The sequence below is a fragment of the Xyrauchen texanus genome, chromosome 7, assembly GCF_025860055.1.
Source record: "Xyrauchen texanus isolate HMW12.3.18 chromosome 7, RBS_HiC_50CHRs, whole genome shotgun sequence".
Classification (NCBI taxonomy): Eukaryota; Metazoa; Chordata; class Actinopteri; order Cypriniformes; family Catostomidae; genus Xyrauchen; species Xyrauchen texanus.
The window spans coordinates 30,228,343-30,254,522 of record NC_068282.1 but is presented as its reverse complement, the minus strand read 5'-3'; the positions used below and the strand labels follow the sequence as shown (position 1 = coordinate 30,254,522).

Here is a 26,180-nt window from a genome sequence, read left to right as displayed (position 1 = left end):
GTGTGTAAAGATGTCTCTCTGTCTATGGATATGAAAGAAGACAGCAGTCTGCTGTGTGTGGACTTTGGTCTGGTCTGACTGCGTGTCATATTGTCATTAGTCAGTGGGGTTTCAAAGAGTCAGGCAGGCAATATTTTATCTTAGAGTTAAATGCTTAGGACCTGGTTTTATGTCTTTAACTCTTTCGCTTCCTGGGATAAACTCTTATAATGTTTACTGTGTCCTGAATTATGACACACTGCGGGATTTGTCATATTTGTCACCAAGGGCCATTGGTTCTTGTCACGACAAGTTGGAATATGCAGAAGTTCTAATGATTTTTATGAGCTTTCAGTGCAAAATTACTTAAATTCCTGTATTTTCCAGACACAAATCTGTTGTATGCTTCAGAAGATTTGGAATTTAGCACATGAATACAATATTTTTTAGTGCTTTAATGGAGCCTTTTTGCCATTTTTAGAGGATGATAGCTTGTGGTCTCTAAAATGTATGCTGTTTATGCATCATACTTGTTATTGCTTGTATATGTCTGCCAACCTAGATACTTTGCCTTTCTGCTGAAATTGACCCCCACCTTGGCACAGTTAAATGGAGGAAATGGAATGTTATGTTTTTTGTGGCAGCTCTAGTCTGTTATGTGTGCTTTTACTGCATCAGATGGCCAAACTTTTACAACTGATAGATCCTTAGAGATTTATTCAAGGCACAGAAATCTGATGTCACAATTTGTGATTCTTGGAAGTATGACCAATCTGACAATGTTCCTTTAGACAGTGTGACTTGTCGAAAGAAATTGAGAGCCTGCTAGCATTATTTGCTGATTTGAACCGATGCCTGAGAGAGTGTGTGGAAAAAACCTAAATCAGACAGATGAAAAAAGATTGACTGGGTGTGTCTGCTAGAGGACTAGATATAATAGATAGCATCTAAACATTACTTTACTGATCCATCAAATACTATATGAATCACCTGTGCCTATAATGTTTAAAAATAGTAGGGTTCTATTAGTCAAGATAAAGAAATCAGTTTTTCTTTCTTAGTCTCGCTCTTTTTTTTATTGTTTACAGCAGATGCATATTTGGTCTCTCAGAAAAAAGTTTTTCTTTATTAACCCTTACAAGGGTCACTTTGAGAAACCACCTTTCTTCTCTCAGCTCTCTTTTTTGTTAGAGTTTAAATTAGGAATCATTCTATTTTGTGATTGTTATTTACAGCGAGGGGAAAAAATAGAGAGCAGGAGGTGGTGGCATTTAACGTTGTTGCTTCTAAAAAACTACTTGCAAGCTGAATTAGGCAAACGTTTACAAACATTCTTGTGTTATGAAGTTAATGTAGATGAATAAAAATATACAGTAGCAAGAAAAGTAATTACATGCATTTATGTATAAATTTGTCTTAAAATCTGGTTTGATCATCTAATTTACAATAATGAACAAACGCAATATATTTTAACTAATAGCGCACAAATTAATGTATTGTTCTTGTACATATTCAATACATCATTGAAACCTTCATTGTGTAGGTCGGAAGAAGTATGTGAACCCCTAGGCTAATGATGTCAACAAAAGCTAATTAGAGTCAGGAGGTGAAAAACCTGGCATTCAGTTAATGAAACAAGACTGTTGGTGTGGGTTAGAGCTACTTTGAATTATAAAAAACACTCAAACATTTTGAGTTAGACACAAGAAGCATCTGCTGTGGATCATGCCTCGCAAAAAAGGGATCTCAGAAGTCCTATGATAAAGAATTTTTGCTTTACATAAAGCTAGAAAGTGTTTCAAAGTTATCTCAGAGAGATAATTATCTGTCCACAGTTAGATAAATCAGTGTTTCCCAACCTTTTTTCTGCCACGGCACACTTTTTACGACTAAAATGTTCTACAGCACACCACTATCCCACATAAACACAACGTTAGGGCTGCAGTGTAGGTAATTTATGGGAAACACTGTAACATACGGGATAATGTCAGGGTGGCTTTGCGCCAGCTGAAGCTCAGCAGAAATTGAATGATGCAGCAGGACAATGACCCTAAACATCCAAAAGTAAATCCACTACAGAATTGCTTCAAAAAACTAAAAAAATCAAAAGAGTGTCCCTAGACTTTAACCCAAAAGAGATGCTGTGGAATACCTCGGAGCTGTTCACACCAGACATCCTAAGAATATGGCTGAGCTGAAGCAGTTCTGTAAGGAAGAATGGTCCAAAATTCCTTCTGAACGTTGTGAAGGACTAATCCGCAGCTACCGGAAACACTTGGTTGATGTTATTACTGCAAAAGGAGGATTGGCCGGTTATTAGATCCAAGGGTTCACTTACTTTTTACACAGTACTATGAATGTTTAATGGGATGTGTTCAATAAAGACACGAAAGATTATAATTGTTTGTGGATTGTTAGCTTAAGCACATTGTCTTTGTCAATACTTGTGACTTTGATGAATATGAGGTCACATTTTATTACCAATTAATGCAGAAAACGTCTCGGGTTATGACTATAACCCTTGTTCCCTGAGAAGGGAACGAGACACTGCGTCGTTGAAAACGACTCTTTGGGGAACGCTCCTTAGCGTGCGCCTCTGAAGTATGAATGAAACTATTCCAATCTTGATTGGTGTTGCGTCATGACATAACATGTGACGGCATAACCGGATGCATAAAAGTGACGCCGGCACACATACACATTAGCCTAGCGATGAAGCAAGCCGCTCTCAGGCCTTGAGGGGCGTGGCAGGACGACGCAGTGTCTCGTTCCTTCTCAGGGAACAAGGGTTATAGTCATAACCCGAGACGTTCCCTTCCGAGGGAACTCGCACTGCGTCGTTGAAAACGACTCTTTGGGGAACGAATGCCCACTAGGCCACGCACCGAAAAAGGCCTGCCCTAGGGTGAAACTGAACTCAGGCACTCAGCTAGGACGAGAGCACACGTGCGCCAGGCATACTAGGGAGGTGCAGACTGTAAAACCTGATGAAAGTGTGCGGGGTAGCCCAACCGGCTGCCTCACAGATCTCCTGGAGGGGTACTCCCGATAAGAGAGCCCTAGAGGACGCCATGCCTCTAGTTGAATGAGCCCTCACGGCCAAAGGTGAAGGCAAATTAGCACCTTGTAGGCCGAGATAATAGCCTGAACAATCCAATTACTAATGGTTTGTTTCGAGGCAGGGAGCCCCTTCTTAGGTGACCCAAAACACACTAACAGTTGGTCCGACCTCCTCCAAGAAGAGGACCTCTCGAGGTAACAGCTCAAAGCTCTGACAGGGCAGAGCAAATGGAGCCTCTCTTCTTCTGCCGACACATGAGGTGGAGGATGAAAAGCCTGCAGGACCGTAGACCGTGCCGTGTTAGACGGCACCTTAGGCACATAGCCAGGTCTCGGTGTAAAATGGCTTTAACTCCGCCAGGGGCAAACTCCAAGCAAGCTGGCGTCACTGCCAGGGCTTGAAGATCACCCACCCTCTTTAGAGAGGTAATAGCTAAGAGAAAAGCCATCTTGAACGCCAGGTCCTTGGGCTAAGCCGACTGAAGGGGTTCAAGGGGGCCAGGGATAACCCTTCGAGAACCACCGCCAGGTCCCAGGCAGGAACCCTGGACCTGGTTGTCGGTCTCATCCTCCATGTACCACGGAGAAAACGAATGACCAGCTGGTGCCTCCCCAGAGGCCCATCACTCAGTGGTGCATGGAACTCGAAATGGCAGCCACGCACACCTTGAGTGTGGAAGGGAGAGACCCACAGAGAAACGATCTTGAAGAAACTCCAGAACTGAAGCCACCGGGCAGTTAACTGGATCTACTTCATGTTCTCTACACCAAGTGGAGAACACATTCCACTTGAGGCCATATAATCTCCTAGTAGACGGAGCCCTAGAGCTAAGTATGGTTTCAACCACCCCGCTGATAGACCAGCATTTAGGTACTGAACCCCTCAGGGGCCAGACCCACAGTTTCCACAGCTCTGGACGAGGGTGGAAGACTGTGCCCCCGCCTGAGACAACAGGTCCCTCCTCAGAGGAATCTGCCATGGCGGAGCTATCAGGAGTGAAATTATGTCTGAGAACCATACTCGGCCGGCCACATGGGGGCAACCAGAAGTAGACTGATGCCCTCTTGGCGGACCCTTTCCAGGACTCCCGGAGCAGAGCGATCGGGGAAATGCGTACAGGCTAAGCCTCGCCAAGCCTGTACCATGGCGCCCAACCCCAGTGGGGCTGGATGTGAGAGGGAGAACCAAAGTGGACAGTGGGACGCTCTCGAGACGCTGAACAGATCCACTTCTGATGGTCCAAATTTGTCCCATATCAACTTCACCACCTCTGGATGAAGTCTCCATTCCCCGGCCTCAGCCCCTGCCTCGACAGGATGTCTGCTCCCTGATTCTGAACCCCGGAATATACATTGCTCTGATAGACAGTATTTTCCCTTGGGACCAAAGAATTATCTGATGCGCCAGTCTGCACAGAGGGCTGATCTGAGTCCTCCTTGTCGGTTCAGATAAGCTACCACTGATGTATTGTCCGAACGTACTAGGACATGGTAACCCTTGATGTCTGGAAGGAAGCTCCTCAGAGCCCTGAACACAGCCAACATCTCTAGACAGTTTATGTGCCAAGAATGATGATGGTCCTGCCACAGACCCCTGGCAAAGCTGCCGTCCATGACCAGCGCTCCAGCCAGTGAGGGAGGCGTCTGTCGAAACGGTTTTCCGCGACATGACGCTCCCAACACTGGCCCTTGGGACAGGAACCAAGGTTTCTTCCATATTAGCAGAGAACGAAGGCACCTGCGCTGCTACTCTGATTATACTGAAATGGATTCCCGCTGGGGAAAACCCCTTGGCTTTCAGCCACCACTGGAGGGGCCTCATGTGTAGAAGGCCCAACGGTACAATGTTGGATGCCGCTGCCATGAGGCCCAGCAGTCTTTGAAATTGCTTTACAGTGATGGCCTGGCCTAGCTTTAACCCGACACCATCGCCATAAGGGACTCGATACGTGCAGGAGACATGCGTGCCTGCATTGTAACAGAGTTCCACACAACGCCCAGAAACGTTGTGCACTGGGATGGTTGTAACACACTCTTTTTTGTGTTGAGTCTCAACCCCAAACTTCGAATGTGGCCAAGAACGACATCTCGATGCCGAACCGCCATTTCTCGAGACTGGGCCAGAATGAGCCAGTCGTCGATATAATTCAGTATACGGATGCCCTGAAGTCTCAGTGGAGCAAGAGCTGCATCCATACATCCACACATGAATGTGCGGGGAGATAGTGCTAGGCCGAACGGAAGAACCCGATATTGGTAAGCTTCGCCCGCGAAAGCGAACCTCAGGAACCTCCTGTGACATGGAAGGATGGATACATGAAAATAGGCGTCTTTTAGATCTATCGTGACAAACCAGTCCTCGGATCTGATCTGACTCACGATGACAGGAATAGTAAGCATTTTGAACCTGAACCTCCTCAGAGACCGGTTCAAAAGATTCGCTGGAGATTGGTGTGGCCCGAAGCGTCAGAGACGGCGGGAAACCAACACCGATTTCCTGAGGACTCCGCTGTGAGAACAACCTCGGTTGCTCTGCAGCTGGGGCAGCCCTCCGAGGTTCTAACACCCGGTTAGGACCTCTTCCCAAAACCCTCCTAGCCTTAAGGACGTCCCTCAGGTCGGCCCCCTGGCTGGAGGGCTTCGCTGGGAGCGCTTCCTCTGTTGCCAAGCTCCTGGAGGAGGGGCTCTAGAGGAAACGCTCTCCTTTTGCTCTGCTGCGGTGCGAGGAGCTGACTGAAGGCTGGGGCTGATGTGTTTGCCCCACCCTACTTGACTTAGACTTGGATTTACGGGGAGAAACTGCTTGAACGCCGCAGATTGTTTCCTCGCCTCCTGAAACCTGTCGACGACCGATGTAACGGCGTCGCCGAACAGGCCAGAGGGCAAGAGCGGGGCATCAAGCAAAAAAGCTCTGTCTTTTCTTTTATTCCCGATAAATTTAGCCACAGATGCCTCTCCGTGGTCACCATAGCTGCCATAGAGCGGCCAATAGCGCGGGCCGTCTCTTTAGTTGCCCGGAGAGACAGATCTGCGGCTCTGCGCAACTCCGCGATATCTTCGGAGTTGGCCCCTCCCTCGTCTAAATCTTTCAGGAGATCGGCCTGGTACGCCTGCAAAATCGCCATTGAGTGCAGGCACGAACCAGCCCGACCTGCCGCCATGTAAGCCCTGCTTATTAATGCAGATGTATCTCTGCAGGGCTTACTAGGCAGCCGGGGTTTTAAGGGAAGATGCCGACTCAGGAGAGAGGTAACCGCTAAAGCCTCCTCCACACCAGGCATCTTCCCATAGCCCATATCCCGTGCCCCTAAAACATCGCTGTAATCGACCACACTGGGGGTGGAGACACGGATCTAATGTGGTTTATCCCACGATCTCGAGATCTCTTTGTGGAGATCGGGAAAACGGCAAACCCCGCGCTGGGGTTGTGACGCGTGCTGCAGGAAATGCTCGTCTAATTTGCTTCCGACGTGCGTTCCTGCTCATTTTGTGGCCAGCTAATGTTAAGTCTGGCCACAGCACGCGTCACAACCTGAATCAGCTCCTCAAAAGCCTGGCCGAAAACCGGCGTGCTTGGCTGCTCACGGTCGATCCGCATCAATGCTGAGCATTTCCACTTCCTCGGAAGCAGAGAGCTCGAGCATTGGGACCTGATCGTGGGCAGAAGAAGCGCGACGCGGGCTTCTGCACCACTCACAGTAGGCTCGGGATCCTCAAATGAAGAATGAGAAAGTGCCGCAGCAGTCTCATTCTCATCTGCAAGATCCGCTGCGAACCCCACGATCTCAATCGCCGCTGCCTCAACAGACGCGGACCAGAACCGTGGGGAACGCGAGCCTGACCGTGCTCATCAAAGCACGCCAACCGGAGCGCAGCACTCTCATGGGTAGTGCTTCACAACTTACACAGGCAGATCCCTCGAGAGCTGCTCATGGCGTGCTAGCGCTCCCAAACAGTTCACACACAAATGCGTGCGTGTCCCTACCGTAATAAAACAAGGGCAGGGGTGCACGCACTTCTTGAACTGCTTGGTGGCCATAATTCTTTTAAATAGGACAAACAACACCAAATAAGACAAACAATATACATAGAGCTTGCTGAAGAGCTGAAAGCTGATGTGTATGTGTGCGGCGTCACTTTTATGCATCCGGTTATGCCGTCACATGTTACGTCATGACGCAACACCAATCAAGATTGGAATAGTTTCATTCATACTTCAGAGGCGCACGCTAAGGAGCGTTCCCCAAAGAGTCGTTTTCAACGACGCAGTGCGAGTTCCCTCGGAAGGGAACCAGCTAATTCCAATGGGTTCACATACTTTTTCTTGCCACTGTAGGTAAAATGCGGTGGTTATATACAGTAACCAATAAGCACATTTACATGCACGTTCTTACACCAATTATGCTTAAGATAATTTAAACATCTTAAATGGCATTCCTTTATTGGGGTATGGTAAAAAATGGTTTAAGCATAAACTGATTGACACATAGATTTGGATAAACCACCTCAAATTTGACTTTCGTTCACTAGCTTGCATAATCCCAACATGGATTTTACTTTGATGGTTTGTTATTTTTTCAGGACAATAAAATTTCATGTTTAAATGTGATTTATCTATACAGATATCAGCTACTAAAGCAGACCCCAACCTTGGCTTCATGATCCAGACCTGCTTCATCTCTCCAGACTCCAATCCTCTCATGCCATCAGAATATGTCATCATCGAGAACATCTGTCCCAAGGATGACTCTGTGCTATATTACCCTCACCGAGATGACTTCCCCATCCCTCATGCTCAGACGGACCGAAAACGCTTCAGTTTCACCTACAGGTCAAAGTTCAATGTGTCATTGCTCTTCCTGCACTGTGAGATGTCCCTCTGCTCTAGAAGAAATGAGAAGCAGATAAACCTGCCAGAGGTACAAACTATAATCTAATATATTGCTTCACAACTGGTGGGTCACAACCCAAATATTACAAGTCTGTTCCGATAGGGTCAATGCTAAATACAAATTATTAAATGCAATTAACCACATAATCATGCATATTTGGTATTACAAAAATTTTAAAAGAGAGGAGAAAATGTTTTATGTTGTTGATGTGAAAGGTTGTGCATCCAATTCCACTATACGGCATTGTGGCACAAATTCATCTGGTAGAGGCTAGCTAAATTAAGCTGATGCCTGTTTTATTTGGCATATTTTTGTTTACTGTTGTATAATAAGCAATTTTGCTTGGTGTAAAGTCTGGGTCCAGAGGCAAAACCAGTTGAGATCCACTGATCTAATATACCATTTTCTTTACCCTAGCCATCATTATTCACTAATTTCTTTCTTATTAACTTTTTATTATTTAAAAAGGTTTTTATACTGTACATCCACCTGCAATGACACAGTTCCCATTCCCAAAACTGTCTGAATTTGAACTCTTGATTAATGAAAGGTGTAGTTGTATTAGCTTTCACACAATCAGATTCAAAATCAATCTTGGCATCATTCACATAATCAAAATCAGCGGTAATATGGATGTTTATTAGATTTTAGGCTGCACACGGTTATCAGATATCTTAAGTCAGAGTTTAGGAATGCAGATAACTTTTTGACCTCTACACATATATAAGTTCAAAGTAGTTGTTTTATTGTATAGATAACATGAACACATATTTTAATTCATTTATATAGTCTGTGACTATATCTCCATCCTACGTGGTTTCTTTTCAATTCATAGCCTTGGCACTGGTCGCTCTGTGGTGACTGCCAGCATCAATCCACTCTCTGTGAATGAAGGAGAGATACATCTTGGCGATGTTACTTCAGTTACCATCCACAGAGAAAAACAAATCTCAATCCTTCACTGTCCTTCGTCAAGTTTTCCTTCCTCCTTCAATTCTGGGCATACTCATGTTTAATCATCTGCATTTTCCACCTCTCTAATCATGATATTGCACGTTAAGGTTGTGTTTATGTCTCACCTAACATAACCTTGAAAGTCACTTGGTGTTCGGTCAGGAGTGTTTACAATGCAGTCAAAATCTGGATGAGGATCAGAGACGTGACACGTCAAACAGAGTAAACTGTGTATGAAATTACATGTGCTCTCACTTCAAAGAGTGTACTTAGATCAGCTCAGGCGCAATGACTGCGCAAACGGGCTGGTTTAAATAGCTTGTAGTGTGCACTAATTTATACTTGTGAAACACAAAGTGAAAGGATTAAACAGTAAGCTATTAATATTAACAGCCCATTTATGCATGTAGAATATCTGTTGTCTTTTTGTCAAACCACAGTGTACATCAATACCAGGCATCTCACAATTGTAGGCTTATTCTGTTTGTCTTACTATAAGCTCTTTTGCCCACACAGATTTCCACAGAATTTGGACGTCTGTAATTCATAAAGTTTTAGCATCCCCTTTTTTAATTTGTTAAATATTTAGGCTAATTTAGCCTAGGCTAATTCAGCTACTAATAAGAAAATACAGTAGTACTCTGTTACATTTAACACATTTTTACCATGTTTAAGGAATTCCACAGATTTTCCCCCAATATCCGAACAGAAAATCCTTACTTTGAGGATTGTGGTGCCCATATGGCAAATATCACACATTGATTTTGTTCTAACATTGCTGTCTTTCTCTTTGTAGTGTATGTTACCAGATGAAGCCTGCACTTCCCTCAGTTTAGAAAACATCCTTCATATGATGATGAACACCAAGACCTTCAGCAAGCCAATGGTGGTCATCTCTGACAACACACCTGTCACAGTTAAGGTTCCTGAGGAGACTAATCCAGGGCATCCAGGTAAAGATCACACACCGATACTAAAAGTATTTGGACACTTGGACAATGTATGGTTGTTTTTGCATTTTATGACAAAAAATCAAACCAAGTGCCATTGATTTTTAATAAAGATAGCAAAAGCACAGTTTTCAAACAGAACATTTCAAAACAGAGTTTTGCAAATTATTTAAAAAAGATATTTGCTATGTTTCACCACTATGTTTAGTATTTCGTTATCCATCACAATGACATTCATAATATTTAAATGTGACTTAAATGTAATCTTTTTACTGTACTAAATCATAAAATGACAATAATATGTCATTAGAGAATTTGAAAACATGCTAAGAAATAATGGCTTCTCCGATAACAATGCTATAGCCAGTATATTCTACTTTGAAGTTTCCATTCCATTCCGGGCTGGAATTTATGTTTGTGTTTTGGCCTGTGTGATCCCGCCCACTGCCCATTCACCAACAGTATTTCGACACCGCCAGGTTGCCAGATTTGAACAAGTTTGCAGGCAAACAAAACTGCATGCTGCATCCATGGAAGCCAGCAAACGAACTGGATCAGAGATAAAAGATTCCACCCCACTTAAAAAGCCTCGCCATCTGTCTAAAACCATAAAAAAAACTACCAGAGACGTAGTAAAATAAGGATAAATATTGGAGATGACTTTGGAAGATGGAGACAGCTTAAAGCCCAGAAATCCTTTAAAACGGATGCTGAGTTGGCTAATTTGAATGTCAACATTCTGGCAACCCGCATGAGCTTCGAGTCTGGGGAGGGGCAGACAACTCTCCAATATTTTGAATTTGGACTGCAGTACCCATTTCAAACGCTTATTGTCAATCTTACATATAGCACCTTTAAGTGTCCAAAAGTGTCTTAATACTTTTAAGGGCCACTGTATATTAAGGCTCAGATTTCTAGAGGGCATTTTGCTGTGAGCGGTCCATATTATGGAGACTGGTTGTGAAAAAAATAAATAAATAAAAAAATATATATATATATATTTACATTTCTTGTTGCACTTAAATCTGTGTTGTATACTATTATGATGATAGTGAAACTTTGTAATATGGCACTTTTTTTACCACTGTCTCCCTAAGATGATTCGCTGATGTTCTTCCTCTTTTGTAAGTCGCTTTGGATAAAAGCATCTGCCAAATGAATAAATGTAAATGTAAAATGTAAATGTCTGAGGTTGTATATCTGTGTATATGCTTGTGTGTGCAGCAGTCACTCATAGTTGATCCCCGGCCACACAGTTCCTGTCCTGTCTTGCACTGTGGTGCATTACTCCATCTGGAGTTTCATAACATGTGGTAGAATGGCATATGTGTGTATTTGTGCATTTGTGTGTTATTGCTGTCTATTCAGCATGGTTTGGTTTGACAGTGTGTGTGGTTCATTAGAATGTGGGACAAGGGGCCCATAGATGCATCAGAGCAGTGGAAAAAGACCAGCTTTCCAGTGCTGGATAGCATTTGTTTTCACTTAAACATTCTCTAAGGCCTCCTCTTCCCGTACAGTGAGAGGGAGAGATTAAGGGAGCAGGAAAAAAGGAGAGAGAAGAACAAGGGAAAGACTTGGCAGTGATAAAGAAAAGGACCATTATGCGCTATATAACCATGGTATATATACAGTAGATTGAGTGTGTAATATATAGGAAGATAGCAGGGTGGTGTCTAAAAGTCAGATTTCATGACAAATTACTTAATTTGACCGTGACTAATTTGTTCTATTCTTTGCATCCTTTTGGCACTATTGGACCTAGTGTGGTTGGAGTAAGTCAACTTTATTGACTCACAGCACTAATGAGAATCATTCCAGTTTAATAATGCAATGTAGCTGTGCTGCTTGTAGCAAATGTATGTATCTATTAGTCACAATTGTTAAGGTAAACAATTTCCACTCCTAAATGTTAGCTGGGATTTTATTTGCCCGTCAAATGTAGCTTATGTGGCTTTGGTGATTTCTGAATGGAAACAAAGTCAAAGATTGCACTTCAGTTCCTCAGCAAGTAGATGACACAATACCGGGTTAATATGACGAGTGAATCCAGATCAAATCCAAATTTTATGTGAATCCAGTGTGAATCCAATGAGGACTAACTTTTAATAAACAGGCTTGTATTTTCTGCCAGTGCCAGGCTTATTTTCCCTGGTATGGATTAGGTTAACACAGATATGCCATAAAAGTAATGAAAACAGGCGTTATGCTTCACTTTGTACACAAAGACTTCTCTTATGCTGGGATGACATAAAAGCAGCCCCAACAGCCTCTCAAAAGGGCTAAAAGTGCCGCTATGGGCAGTTTCCCAACATTTTCTGCTTGATCTACAAATCAAAGAGGGCTGTTTGTGAGAGTACCATTCTTTTAGAAAAACACAGCAGAACAAAACATTGCCATTCAAACCCAGATTTATGATCATAAAACATCAATAAATTCCAGCCTTTATACAGTGTAAAGCAGAGGTTCAAATCCCCTCTTTTTTTTTTACTTGTTCATTAAAATTCATTGTAGGCCTAATGTAATCAAGTAAAGGTTGATGAGTGTTGGTTGGACTCAGTTGGGATGCAGTTAGTGGAATTTCATGGCATAGAAGTACTCAAGCTCTGTATCAAAATATAGTGGGCAGTCTATCTAGACAGGGCATTTTAAGACCATTGGTGCACCCATAACACAAAGGCTTTTTCATTATGCATAATTTTGGCCAAATTCAAAGGTAGCTAATTTAAAATAGACTGTTATTCTAATATTTGTGTGTACTATGCATATCATTTTTATGCTTATTAGAGGAACATTCCATTAGCTTACAACATGCTAACATTAAACTCTATTAGAATCAAATGTGAGTCTCCTTGTGCTTCACATGATGACCGCTATTTTTGTGATGCACAGAGTTGATCCCCGTGAAGAACATTACAAATCAGATTCTTATGAGGTTTCGTTTTAGTTAGGATACTGCCCTAGAATGCAGCTGCCTATGTAGGCTGCAGACAGCAAGGCCGCTCACTAGGTTTTGGTCTTCAACACATGTATGTTGACAATAATTCCTTTAAATTCTAGCCTGCTTTGTTACAAAATCCATCCATTTAAGATCGATCTTAAAGGAATAGTTCACCCCCAATTTTGTTTATAAATAAATATCTCATAATTTACTCACCCTCATGCCATCCCAGATGTGTATGACTTTCTTTCATCTGCTGAACACAAAGATCTTTAGAAAAATATATCTGCTCTGTTGGTCCAAGGGAATGGTGGCCAGAGCTTTGAAGATCCAAAAAGCTTATAAAGTTATCATACAAATAATACAAATGCCTCCAGTGATTAAATCCATATCTTCAGATGTGATATGATAGGTGTTGGTGTGAAACAGATCAATATTTAAGTATTTGTAAAAAAAAAAAACAAAACAAAAAAAAACTCACTTCGACATTGTTCTTCTTTTGTTTTTGGCAATTCACATTCTTTGTGCATATCAAAACCTACTGGGCAGGGAGAAGAATTCATAGGAAATAAATAATTTTAAATATTGATCTCTTTCTCACCATAAAGTTCTGGCCACCATTCACTTGCATTGCATAGACCTACAGAGCTGGGATATTCTTCTAGAAATTTAGTTTGTGTTCAGCAGAAGAAAGAAAGTCATACATATCAGAAATGGAATTAGGGTGAGGGTGAGTAAATTATGAGAGAATTTAAATGTTTGGGCAAACTATCCCTTTAAATAGAACACAACTGTGACCGCCTAATTTTTCAGCTGCCTTGGTTCCAAAGTATCTTTCCTATTTATTTTCTACTTAAGCTTTACAAATAATTCTACAAAAAAGAGATTGTATCACTGAACAAAAACCTACCAGCTCTGAGATTTTTTTAGCACTACAACATTTCTTTTTAAGCAAAAAAGTGCTTAAAAATAGACTAAAAAGACAATACTAGTACAAGACTGTGTACTTAATGTCTTTTATGAGTAAATTAACTACTCAACCCCTAAATGCAAATGACGAAAGATAATCAGCAAAACAATAAAATATACAACTATTGACATTCCTTGTCTATATGTATAAAATACAATATATCAGAAGTATATTACAAAAGAATCAAATATATAAAAAATATATGAGTTAAGAGAAATTTATTTATGTAATTCACAACGCTTTAAGTGAGTGAGTGGTTGAGTCAGATTACTGTGGACATTTCACTTCAGCGATGAGGGTAATGTAGTGTTTCAGATAGAATTTGCCTATTAAACATGATTTTTTTCATGAAGTTTAATGACACTGACTTGTGATATCTAGAGTACATACAGTAAGAATATAGCCCTACAATCAGCTAACACCCAAGAGCCCAAGGTAGATCTTTCTTGAAAGGTTTATATATTATAGAGAGAAAAGTAGGATTTTTACTTCTTGAATCTGAATTTTGTGCTCTTATTCTACCCAAGCAGGCAAACACATCATTGAGTTGAAGTTTGTTCCAAGTTCGAAAAAAGACACAAGAGCATTACTCGTTATTCATTCAGTTTTCTTTCCAAACAAAACCCAGCTATCCCAAAAAAGGGCGAAGTACAGAAAAACAGAAATACGTTCTGACACACGGGAGGAGATCCTGGGTGGTGGTGACTCCATAGAAATGTTGTCCAAGTCATTAGGGCTAATTCATTTGCTTCCCTCTGAGATACTTTAAAAGGGGTTGTGGGTGGAGTAGTGCAGTTTAGAGCTGTGTGCCAAACGTATGGCACAGCCGAGCAAACCACATGCCTGGCTCTGAGCGTTGAGCTGACATAGCTTCTCCCAGGAATCTACTAAACATACAAACTTTTGTTCTCTTTTCTGTATCCTTTCCTCTTGTAAGCCATAAATACATTCTGGGATTTTGTTTTATTAATAATTATCTGCCTTGCTTTAGTGTAAAGCTGTATGCATTTATGTTCTCTTGGCATCAGTTACAAAGTCAATGTTCTATATCTTTACTCTCTGTCTCTCAACCATTTGCCCAGGCCTCAAGAACACATCGTGGACAAGTGTGCTAATGGCTAGCTTTATATTTTCCACATTATGAGCTGGACTGCACATATTTTTGATGGTGATTTGGGGTAAAGGTAAAAGGGTGTGATGGGAGATGTCATATAGTGCTCGCTCTTGTTTTTACAGAGCACTCCATTTATAGTCTGTTATCAGTCTGTCAAGGAGAGTGAGTATCTGAAGGTGCTCCCTCTGAGAATAGCCTCTGTGGTGCCTCGGATTTGGCAATGAACCAGACAGATTATTAAACTACAGCCACACAGGGTCTATTGTGCTGTGTGATCAGTAATCATTAGAGCTAATTAGAGCTCTGAAAGTCATTCAGTTTTTGGCCCAGGTTTGAAGGAGAAGGTCAGAGGCTTGTCTTTCTCTTAGATGCCACCAAATAGGCTATATTGGACAAATACTCTTACTTTATACATTATACGGGTTAAATTACTTTATTTTTTACTTAAAGGTTTCATGACATGAGGAATCAAATTTTCCTTCGATCTTTTGAAATATAATTGCTCATTGTACTATAAAAACTTACTGTAAGTTTCAGAATTCAAAACTTCCTCCTCTCGGCAAAAATAGCATTTGTAGATGTCACATCTACAAATGGTAGATAATTGCATCTGACCACCTCCACAGCAACACATCAGTGCCTACATTACCTTATCACTTCCGTAGTCTGCCCAGTAGTGGTGAGCAGTGAGATGGCAAGAAAAGAGTAGGTCAGTCAAGAGTAGAGTGTCAGTCATAACAGTGGCCGTTTACTGTCAAGTCTTAACCTCCTGAGACCCCCGCGTCACTGCTATGTGCATTTTCCATTTCCCTTTTTGATTTGTAACTAGTAGCACCTTATAAACAAGCATAATAATAATAATAATAATAATATTAATAATAATTTCTAGAGCAAATATTTTTCCTAAAAATTGATTTCCACATATGTGGACAGTGAGACTACATTGTTAAATTTTTAAATGACACCAATCTATAGAAATTCTAGATTTGTTTTCATCAAATTGTCTTGGTTCTTTGTGTTTTTGAGATGTTACAGACATTACAGCTGATTTACAGCTAAATAAATAATTCTTATTCAAAGTAATGGCCAGCATAATCCAATCACTGCCAACCATTTAAAATTCAATATAAAATTCTGAATCTATGTACTGTATATACTGATTACATTGTTCCATGTCTTAAACGACAGCCTTGAGTCTTGTGAACAGTATTCAGTTGGTTTTTATTCATTTAAATTATGTGTTGCTTATAGCGAAGTCAAAATAGAACATCCACGCATGTGGACGCGGTGTGGTGTCGCACTAGGTTAAAGAAGAACCAGTGCCAAAACCGAACGTTTCTGACTTACAGTAGGGTCAAAGATAGGGTGGAAAGTTAATGTTTTGCAAATATATGGCAAAATGTGTTACTAATATTATAAGTGAACCTCACTTTATTTTAATCATATTAAAATAATAAAAAGGCATGTCATGACCAATTCAGGATAAATAACTGACCTTATGGCATGCAGCATCAGTCTTTGCTGCATTAAAGGAATAGCCCTCCCAAAAAATGAAACGACCCTCATGTTATTCCAAACCCATAAGACTTTCTTTTTAAACAGCTCTAAATCTAATAAAGTGGCAACTTATTAACATTGAATTATTATCGAAGCGATGAGGTTGTGACATGCCATTGTGACGTTATGCTCTCCGCAAGAAACAATGAGGTTCTATTTCATCGTCATTGCTGCCATATTGTATTCAGTGCTGTTTACATAGTTTAGCAGATATTTGGTGTGATATGAGAGTAAAAAAACAACTTCAAATATGATATGGTCATCATTCAAAGCCAAGTCAAGTAATTTTTATTTGTATAACGCTTTGCCCAACACACACAGTTTCAAAGCATCTAACAGAAAATTATGCTATAACAGAAAATGAAGCATTAGTGTCGGATATATAGATATAAAGTGATCATATGCCTTCAGAAGTTTTGGAATATGATGCATGGACTACTTTTATAACACTTTTAGGTGCTTTATCAAGCGTTAAATTTGAGGCATTGTCTACAAACTGGATTAAAATATGATACAATTAATAAACAAAATTCATTTCTGGATGAGTTATTCCTTTAAGTAATGTGATCCACGACTTGTTAACACAGATCCAACACGACGACTAGCTAACCGAGTATTTGAGAAGTTAGTACAACCCCTTATACATGACCACCAAACACTTGGACCATACACGTAACATCATGAACTTATGCATGCACAGTATTCTAAGTAAAAAGAATGACATAATGTAATGTATTTATTGACTTCTTTCTTGCAGGCATCATATATTTCTTGGACACACCCACTGTGGTTGGCATCGCTTTTGCAGCCTTTTTGATCGGAGCCCTGCTGACTGGAGCTCTATGGTTTATCTATTCACATACTGGTGAGAAAACATCCATAAGCCTCTGCAAATCCACATCAGAAAACCCACAGACCCTTGAACTCATCTGACCTTCTCACTCCATACCTCACACTAATTAGTACAGAGAGAGATATGCATCATGTAATTTACCAAATTGTCAAATTAAGAAAGCATGCATGCTCATTTTTGATCATCAGAAGGACTTGCCAGTAACAGGGTGTTAAGAATAACATATTGGCTCTCAGGTTGTAAATATATCCTGTTCGTCAGCAGAAGCGCATCTGTCTTTTCCGCTGCTGGATGGTCCACTGTGTTTTGGGTACAGTAGCCCGAAAGGCACTGGAATTCCCCCTGTCCACTGTGGGGGTCTCGCCAGGCCTTACAGAAAAATACATTATACAGTCCTCTTGTTGAGTGCCAAGATTCACCCAGTACCCCTCCTTATATCAGCCTGTTGTTGCCAGGACGATGACCACTGTGACCCTTCAGAGGAAGCACATGCTGTGTCTTAGTCCCCGTTTCCGTTCTATTGCAGTCTCGCTTGTCCCGCCCCTGGTATTTTGCCCTCAGTGCCATTGACCTGCTCCCATTTTTTGGCACACTTTTAAAGAGAGTCCTGTTCCGAATCCTGTTCCGGATTCTGTAGATGTGTAGGCAGATCAGTAACAGTGTGTAGACTGAGGACAAAAGATTTCAGTTTCTGGATGTGAGCTGTTCATGGGTTTTTGGACATATTTATCTTGACTATGTCCATTCTGTGACAAAAGGAGTTTAGCTTTTATTAGCGTTTTTTTGAACACATTAAATCAGTGTAATTTGTATTAATATTACCTGAGGTATTCCATTTGGATAGCGTTATTCAGCTGTGTTCCTGCTCATTGTTGTTGAGTGGGACTAAAGAGCTTAGATTAGTTAACCCCACAGACAGAGCTTATTTTTGTCTTCCTGTGTATGCTGGCACCTCAGATCAGGGTCACTCTTTTGAGTAACTAACATATCAGAGAAGAATCTTTAATCTGACTGCCTCACAATGGTATTTTTTATTTCAAAAACATAACTTTTCTTATTTACACGGAAACAGGTGTGAAGTGTGTTCAAATTATGAAATCTGTAGTTCTGCAGTGTACTAAGCTCTGATATAGCCACGTGTTTCTCATTATGACACTGATTAGTTCATACAATCCAAAGGGCCTATTAAACCACAGTATAGGAACATATTCAATCATATTACTGAAATAGCCCATTTTTGCATGTTGAAGTTAACGCTGTTCTTTTCAATTTTCGAACAGCCTAAAATATCAACTGAGAGCGTTTTTGAAAAACTTTAAAAGATGACAAATGTTAAAACAGTGGTGCTCTTCTCTCTAAGCCAAAATCCTCTCTGTTACCCTTGTATACAGTACAGTAGTATAGTATAGTACAGTGTTGTGTTCTGGTCCTCAAGTCTGATTTGCCAAGCTTTTGTTTCAACAGTTCTGATATTTAGTAAAACAGCACTTTGACACTTCCTTATTTGTATCACTCCACTTGTAGTGGTGGGCATTTAGATTCATATAGTGTAGTGTAGTGAAGTATAGTATAGTATACTATACTGTAGCATAGTATAGTACAGAACAAAGCAGAAAATTACAATAATATATATGTATAGTAATATAATAATATATAGTATAGTATAGTGCAGAATGGTGTACTATAGTTTATAGTAAAGAAATATATCATCACTGTCTAATTGGTGTCTAATGGCAATTCATTTTTCAAGAGCATGGAAAAGCTATTAGTCTAATAAACAATCTTACAAAATGAATAGGAAATAACATATTTAGTCACTTTTAGCACCACAAATAGAATTCTAACACTACACATCTTTTATTAGACTTACAAGTATTTATGTTAGCGAACATTGACAAACACTCTTTTCTTATCATGGGTTCCCATGGGTTCTGATGTTCAGTTACAGAATCGAGTATGACTGTTCATGTTCCCAGAACTCAGTGGCAGGTTGTCGATTGCTAGAGAATTAATTTTTGTATATATTCTAAGCTTTCACTTATTATTTAGATCGAAATCAGTTTTTATGACTTCGAGTGGACAGTTCAGTTTCGAAATGCGTTTTCCGTGCCCAGTGCATAAATTCAGAATTAGCTTTTACTCGTGGTTTCACGAAGATGGAAATCTGGCAACCATATATGACTGATATAGTCTACTTTTTAAAGCCATCTGACACAATGTGTGCATGAATGGCTTTGGTTGTCAAGGAAATCACATAGCCAGCGCAATGTAGGCAATCTCTTCACTACACTTTAACCAGAGTTATTTAAACAAAGCTATGCTTTTGGACTTTCATAGTTGTACATATTTTAGCACTGTTTTCAAAGAACAAGAGGAAATACTTTACCTTGGTGGTGGTGTAATAAATAGCAAACCGTCTCTAGCTTCAAGTGACAGCTGGACATCTGATTTAAATTAGTTGATGCTCTTCAAAACATAAGGGTGGAACATACATGGTTTTGATGTACAATTCTTAATGGGGGCCAATGGGGATATTTGTTTATCTCAATTTGAAAGAAGCACTCTTTGATAACTGTTTTTTTTCATTGTGTTATACACAATGAACCCAGTGTATAGCATAGTTTAGTGTACTTTAGCATTGTATAGTATATAACAGAGCAAAACAGTACAGTAATGTGTAGTAGAGTAAAATATAGCTTTGTAAATAATAGTATATCTGAAAGCAGCTAAAACAAATCATACCCTGTCTAGAAACACTCTTTCTGTGCACACTGAATGCACATTCTTAAGTGTTTCAAACTAAATTAGGTAATGAAAAATGCTTATAAAGAGGGTATGATGGTAAGTACATAATCATTCCATATAATATAGATTCATATTTTTTAGGAAAAGCTGTGTGTGGAAAATGGGGGTTGGGGTCTTTTAGGAAAGAGCTCCTATAATCCTGTCGCCCTCCCTGTGATAGATCACACTTAAGGACATTGCCCCAGACCCAGAGTGGGAGTACATACTGAAATTAGTTCAAGAAACTGCCATCAAACACACTCTCTGTCACTTAAGCACACACATACAAATAAGTCATTTTCCAAAATGCTCTCTGAATGTTTCATCAAATATATTGTCAACATATGTTGTTAATGTGTGAGCCGTGCAAGTTTGCTGGATGATTTGTTTAGGAGAGGTGTACGGAGGCAGATTGAGAGTTCAGTACACAGTGCTGGATGAGGAAATAGGCTGTTTTTAGCTCGAGCTCTTGGCACCACATATCTGGCACATATTTGCAGCAGAGGGGCCTGAAACAGGGAATCAGGCAGCGAAGCACGCACATACACTGGTGGCCAAATTTTTTGAATAATGTACAGATTTTGCACTTATGGAAAATAATTGGTACTTTATTAACGAAAGTGGCATTAAACTGATCACAATGTATAGTCAGGACATTTATAACATGAAAAATTCTGAACTTCTCAAACTACTATAAAGAGTTCTCATAAAATAATTCTCCACATGCAGCAATGATAGCTTTGCAGATCCTTGGCATTCTAGCTGTCAGTTTGTCCAGATACTCAGGTGACATTTCACCCCACGCTTCCTGTAGCACATGCCATGTCTTGTTGGGCACTTCTCACGCACCTCACACTCTAGCTGATCCCATACAAGCTCAATGGGGTTAAGATCCATAACACTCTTTTCCAATTATCTGTTGTCCAATGTATGCGTTTCTTTCCCCACTCTAACCTTTTCTTTTTTATTTTCTGTTTCACAAGTGGCTTTTTCTTTGCAATTCTTCCCATAAGGCCTTCACCCCTGAGTCTTCTCTTTACTGTTGAAACTGGTGTTCAGTCAATGAAGCTGTCAGCTGAAGACATGTGAGGCGTCTATTTCTCAAACTAGAGACTCTGATGTACTTATCCTCTTGTTTAGTTGTATCTGAGCCTTCCATATCTCTTTCTGTCCTTGTTAGAGCCAGTTGTCCTTTTTCTTTAAAGACTGTAGTATACACTTTTGTATGAAATCTTATCATTGTATAGCCTTCATGCCTCAAACAGTGATTGACTGGTGAGTTTCTAGAGATAGCTGTTTCTTTTTATTAAGCTAATATTGACCTTAAGACATTCCAGTCTATTGCATACTGTGGTAACTCTAAAACAAACATAAAGACAATGTTAAGCTTCATTTAACGAACCAAATAGCTTTCAACTGTGTTTGATATAATGGCAAGTGATTTTCTAGTTCCAAATGAGCAATTTATCATGATTGCTCAATAATAAGTTGTTGGAGTGATGGCTGCTGGAAATGGGGGCTGTCTAGATTTGAACAAAAATTACTTTTTTCAAATAGTGATTGTGCTGTTTTTTTTTACATCAGTAATGTCCTGAATATACTTTGTGATCAGTTGAATGCCATTTTGGTGAATTAAAGCACATATTTCCTTCTGAAACAGCAAAATGTATATATTATTCCAAATGTTTGGCCGCCAGTGTACATAAACACAAAAGAACAATGTTCTAAACACAATCAAAGTGATTGGACAATACTCACACACAATCTAAACAATGGTAAAGTTTATACAGACTGAGTCTGTTTTTTAGATGTCTATATGGTCTGTAGAGTTGAAGAGTAGTGTTTGTTATTATTGATGTAGTAGTGAAATGCCAAGTATGTAAAGCAAAAGGAATTTGATTAAAATCTCTTCAAACTCAGCCAGGCAATCTATACACAGATAAAAACTGTGCATTCTCACTTGCCACTCTGCGCAAAGCTGAAAGCATGTAGATTCTACACCACTAGGCTCTCCAAACCCAATTCCACCAAACAATGTTGCTGCTTCTTTTTTGATAGTGCCACACTTATAGGTGAAATCAAAAATTACTTACTTTCTTTTCAGAAGCTGTGACCTGTTTAGAGACTCAGACCAAGGAAGCTTTTTGTGGCTTTTATCCTCAGGGCTGACAGCTTCTGCCATCGTAGACAATCACACTTGGCATAAATCATTGTGAATTTTGTAGATTTAATGAACACCATGTATTCCTCAAGCATGCTAAAAGCCTTACCTTCCTCTCCATGAATCTCCCTTTTCAGGTGACATAGCAGCGAAGCAGCAGGTGCCAAAGTCCCAGTCGGTGTCTGAGAACAGCAGTGCGGCTCAGAGCATCGACAGCACACAGAGCACACCATGTTCAAGCAGCAGTAACGCATAGAGTCTAGATCCCAGCTGGACACAGCTAAGAGACAACTGCTGCTTCTGTTGCTATTTATCTTTGTACAATTGTGCGATTTAGTAGCATACCATGGCACAGAGAGAACACCAGACCATTATTTGTTTCTTTATTTGACAATTAATATAATTATTGCACAATTTTGAAAAACACAACCTAAAGCTTTTAAACCTTTTAAATTTTGGGCTTAGGGGAGTTAAAAATACAAAATAGAAATACAAAATAGAAATACCTGTCAGGTTTCAAGAGAGTGTTGTTTTGACCTCATATGGTTGAGATCAGTATGTACATAGCAAAGGCTATTTTCTTCAGTCATTAAGGCCTAGAGGCCATCTACAGGAACAACAGATCTATAATAATTCTGGTACTGAGTGTGGTTTTGCAAGGACCTATCTCTGCACATAAACAAAGATCAGTGCCTTACCATCTCAAGCATCCACATATCAGAGCTACAAAGATATAAGAGACACCAATTTAAAAAATAGGCATATTACATTTCATCACAGGTCAGTTACAGTTGTTAATCAATTATACTTTTTTTCTTCTATATTATAGTATACAGTATATTATTCTGTATACTATAAATCTCTGACTGACAGTGATTGTGTCAAGACTTATAAGAGGCATTTTAATTAAGACAGTTTTAGACATTGTAAAATAATGTATATTTCTGTGAATATTGTATAAAATATATAGAGATTTAAATTAGGGCTGCAATGAATTATTATTTTGATAATCGACTAATCTAATGAGTATTAGAAATGCAGTTTTAATCTCCTCTTTAGATCGGGTCACTTCATGCGACTCTAGAAATGGCACTGACCATACAGAGATATGCCAGTTTTGGAGTTTGTAGTTATTTACATGACCTGCTTCCTTATTATTTGAACTTTAATAAAGGATGCATTAAAGATATAATGGTGAGGTGTTTCCTCTAAAGATGCTCTGACATAATGACACAATGGGAGCACTTCTGTATTTAGTTATTTTTTATAATTTCCTCATACTTGGCGATCTACATCACCTGAAGCTGTTTGGAAAGTTTGGAGTGCATCTGGATTGTCTGTGTCTTCTTCCTCTCCTCAGTCAGGTGCGAGCTGCAGTGCTGCTCTCGTGCGCCATCATTATTTTCATATCTGATCTCATGTTACGTTAAATAAGATCAGACAACTATTTGACAATTACATTTTTTTTGTTAACAATTTTTTATTGTTGATGTTGCCGATAATGTTGACTAATCGTTTCAGCCCTAATTTAAAGTAGAAATACGACCATACAAAATATTGAACTAATATTAAATATTTATAAAATGTTTATACACATTTATAAGATAATGTTAAAATTATACATTTAATATGCATGGGTTTACACATGCACATTAATTGGCTGGTGTACATTTATGGGGTCTCTTTCAGAAAAGATATTTAAAAGCAACAAGAAAATAAAATTCTAGTTATAGTTAGTTATTTCAGAATATAATGTTAACACTTTTCCACCCCAGTTTGGACCCAGAAATCATAAGCCACTATTAGAGTTTCAATAACCTTAAAGTTTCAGATAATTGTAATGAGAGGCATTTTGTTAATAAAAAAATGGACATTTATAGATTTTATTGAATGTGACTTTTACATGCTGGGCATTATTGTTAACATTAGTATAAAATGTGTGATTTTTCAGCAAACAGCAGACTTATTCTATAACTTCCAGTTATGTTTGGACATTATACATTGTCAGTGTGAAATTATGGAATTAAAGTTATTATTTGTTCAAAATGCTAACAGTCTGAATCTATAGGCCCATTCAAAAAATATGTATATGATCTAAAGCCAAAGAATGGGCATTTATTTCCATGTCTTTTAGTGTTACAGTAACCCCCCTTGTAAATATATGTAGGTACTAACCTACCACCAAAGGTAACAGAAAATCAAAATTTCTTCAAAAATTTCTACTGTGTATATGGTTAACATTTTGGAATTTTGTATGAAACATGTTTAGGCATACACTTTAAAAGTGCTAGTAAATGTATGAATGGTAAGCAGAATAACCCCACCATCAAACATTTACATAAATTTCATAACATTTAAAGTGCCTTGACTTTGTGTATATGCATTGTTTCTTTCAGAGATAAAAATGAGGCAAGAAGGGAACTGGTGGTTTTTGCTTTGCTTTAGGCACAGTGTATTGTGTATATCCTCTGATGTGAAAATCTCCCAAGTCTGCTTGTTGTGTTTGTTTGCTGCAAACTGTACCTATAGAATGTACTTTATTTCAAATCTTAATTTCTTGTTATATTTGTAACTTGTATAAGTGTCTCCTGTAAGAGGAAAGAGAGTAAGAATTTATACATTTATTTGTGTATAAAATTATATTTTTCCAGAGATATATACATAGAGCCACCCTATAATTCTGTCTGCATACTGTGAATTTTTGTGGGCATATTTCTATAAACTTTTACGTGTTTTCTCTAAATCTAAGCATAGTCCATAGTTGAAGTGATATTATCTTACAAAATCATAGACAATAAGATATTTTATTACAGATATTATATATTTTTTCAACTATCTTTTATATGAGAACACTATATTATTTGAAATGCAAAATATATTTTGATGATGCAAATGTTTTATCTCTCTTAAGCTCTTCATTGTTGACATGTCTGTGTGAATGAGTATACTGTAAACTCTGTGTGTGTCCATGTTTGTGGGTTTAAATTAATGAGTATAATGCATAGTCTTGTAAAACGGTTATTGTTTCACCTGGGAATATTTAAAACAATGCTGCCATGTGTTACGGAGAGTTTGAAACTCTGATGTGTGATAATCAATAGTCATTAAATGGTTGTAGATGTAACACAGATATTATTGTTTTTTTATCTAGAACAAATAAGTTGAAAGGCCTTTCTCATTCCATTAAACACTCTATCTGGAGATAAACTCTATTTGTAAACTCTTGCTTGCATTCATACTTAAACTTCAAACTTACATTTATACTGCTATTGTTGACACACAGCAGTTTTCCTGTATGTTAAATGGTGAAATTGATGGTGCAGTTTTGTCTTTCTGTTTGTAAATGTTTGTTATCTTTCAGTAATCTCTGATGATTTAAAAAATGTTCAGATCCTGTTATCTACCTCATTTGTATGTGTCTGTGTTTGCATAAAGCTTCATTGTTATGTCATCAAGAATATTTTACTTTTACTGTACATAAAACTTGATGTTACATCAGATGTATCACATAAAATGTTTTCTGCTAGATTTGACATTTCACTCCTCTCTATGACAGAAGAGGAAAAACTGAAAGATGTAAATGTGAACCAATCAGATCTAGACTTATTCACAATTTCAGGCTGTCTAGCTCTGAAACTAAACACTATTTCTGAGGGTTTTTTCAATGGTATATGAAATATTTTGTTGTTTGTAAATACAACATGCTGTAAATATGCATGCTATATGTATGCTTTGTATATACCAAATAAATTCTTGTAATCTTTTGGGCATTTTTTTGTGTGGTAATTTAAAAGTATGCACAGGGCCCCATTTATCATCTATCGATAAAGTGATTCAACTGTTATATGTATACAGTAACTCTTTACCGTAAGGTACCATTCGTTAACATTAGTTTATTCATTAGGTATCATAAATAAACAATGAACAATATATTTTTTACAGCATTTATTAATCTTGGTTTATGT

The 26,180-nt window shown here is 39.0% G+C and overlaps 1 protein-coding gene across 1 annotated transcript in view; it reads left to right on the top strand.

Moving 5' to 3' along the window:
• Positions 1 to 25,979, top strand: part of LOC127646503 (transforming growth factor beta receptor type 3-like) — a 175,868-nt gene extending 149,889 nt beyond the window's left edge. Inside the window, exons 13-16 of the mRNA XM_052130211.1 lie at positions 7,662 to 7,958; positions 9,682 to 9,838; positions 17,175 to 17,282; positions 22,353 to 25,979. Coding sequence (XP_051986171.1) covers positions 7,662 to 7,958; positions 9,682 to 9,838; positions 17,175 to 17,282; positions 22,353 to 22,471 — 681 coding nt within the window. The 3' untranslated portion in view covers positions 22,472 to 25,979. The remainder of the gene's footprint in view (positions 1 to 7,661; positions 7,959 to 9,681; positions 9,839 to 17,174; positions 17,283 to 22,352) is intronic.
• Positions 25,980 to 26,180: the final 201 nt, after the last annotated feature.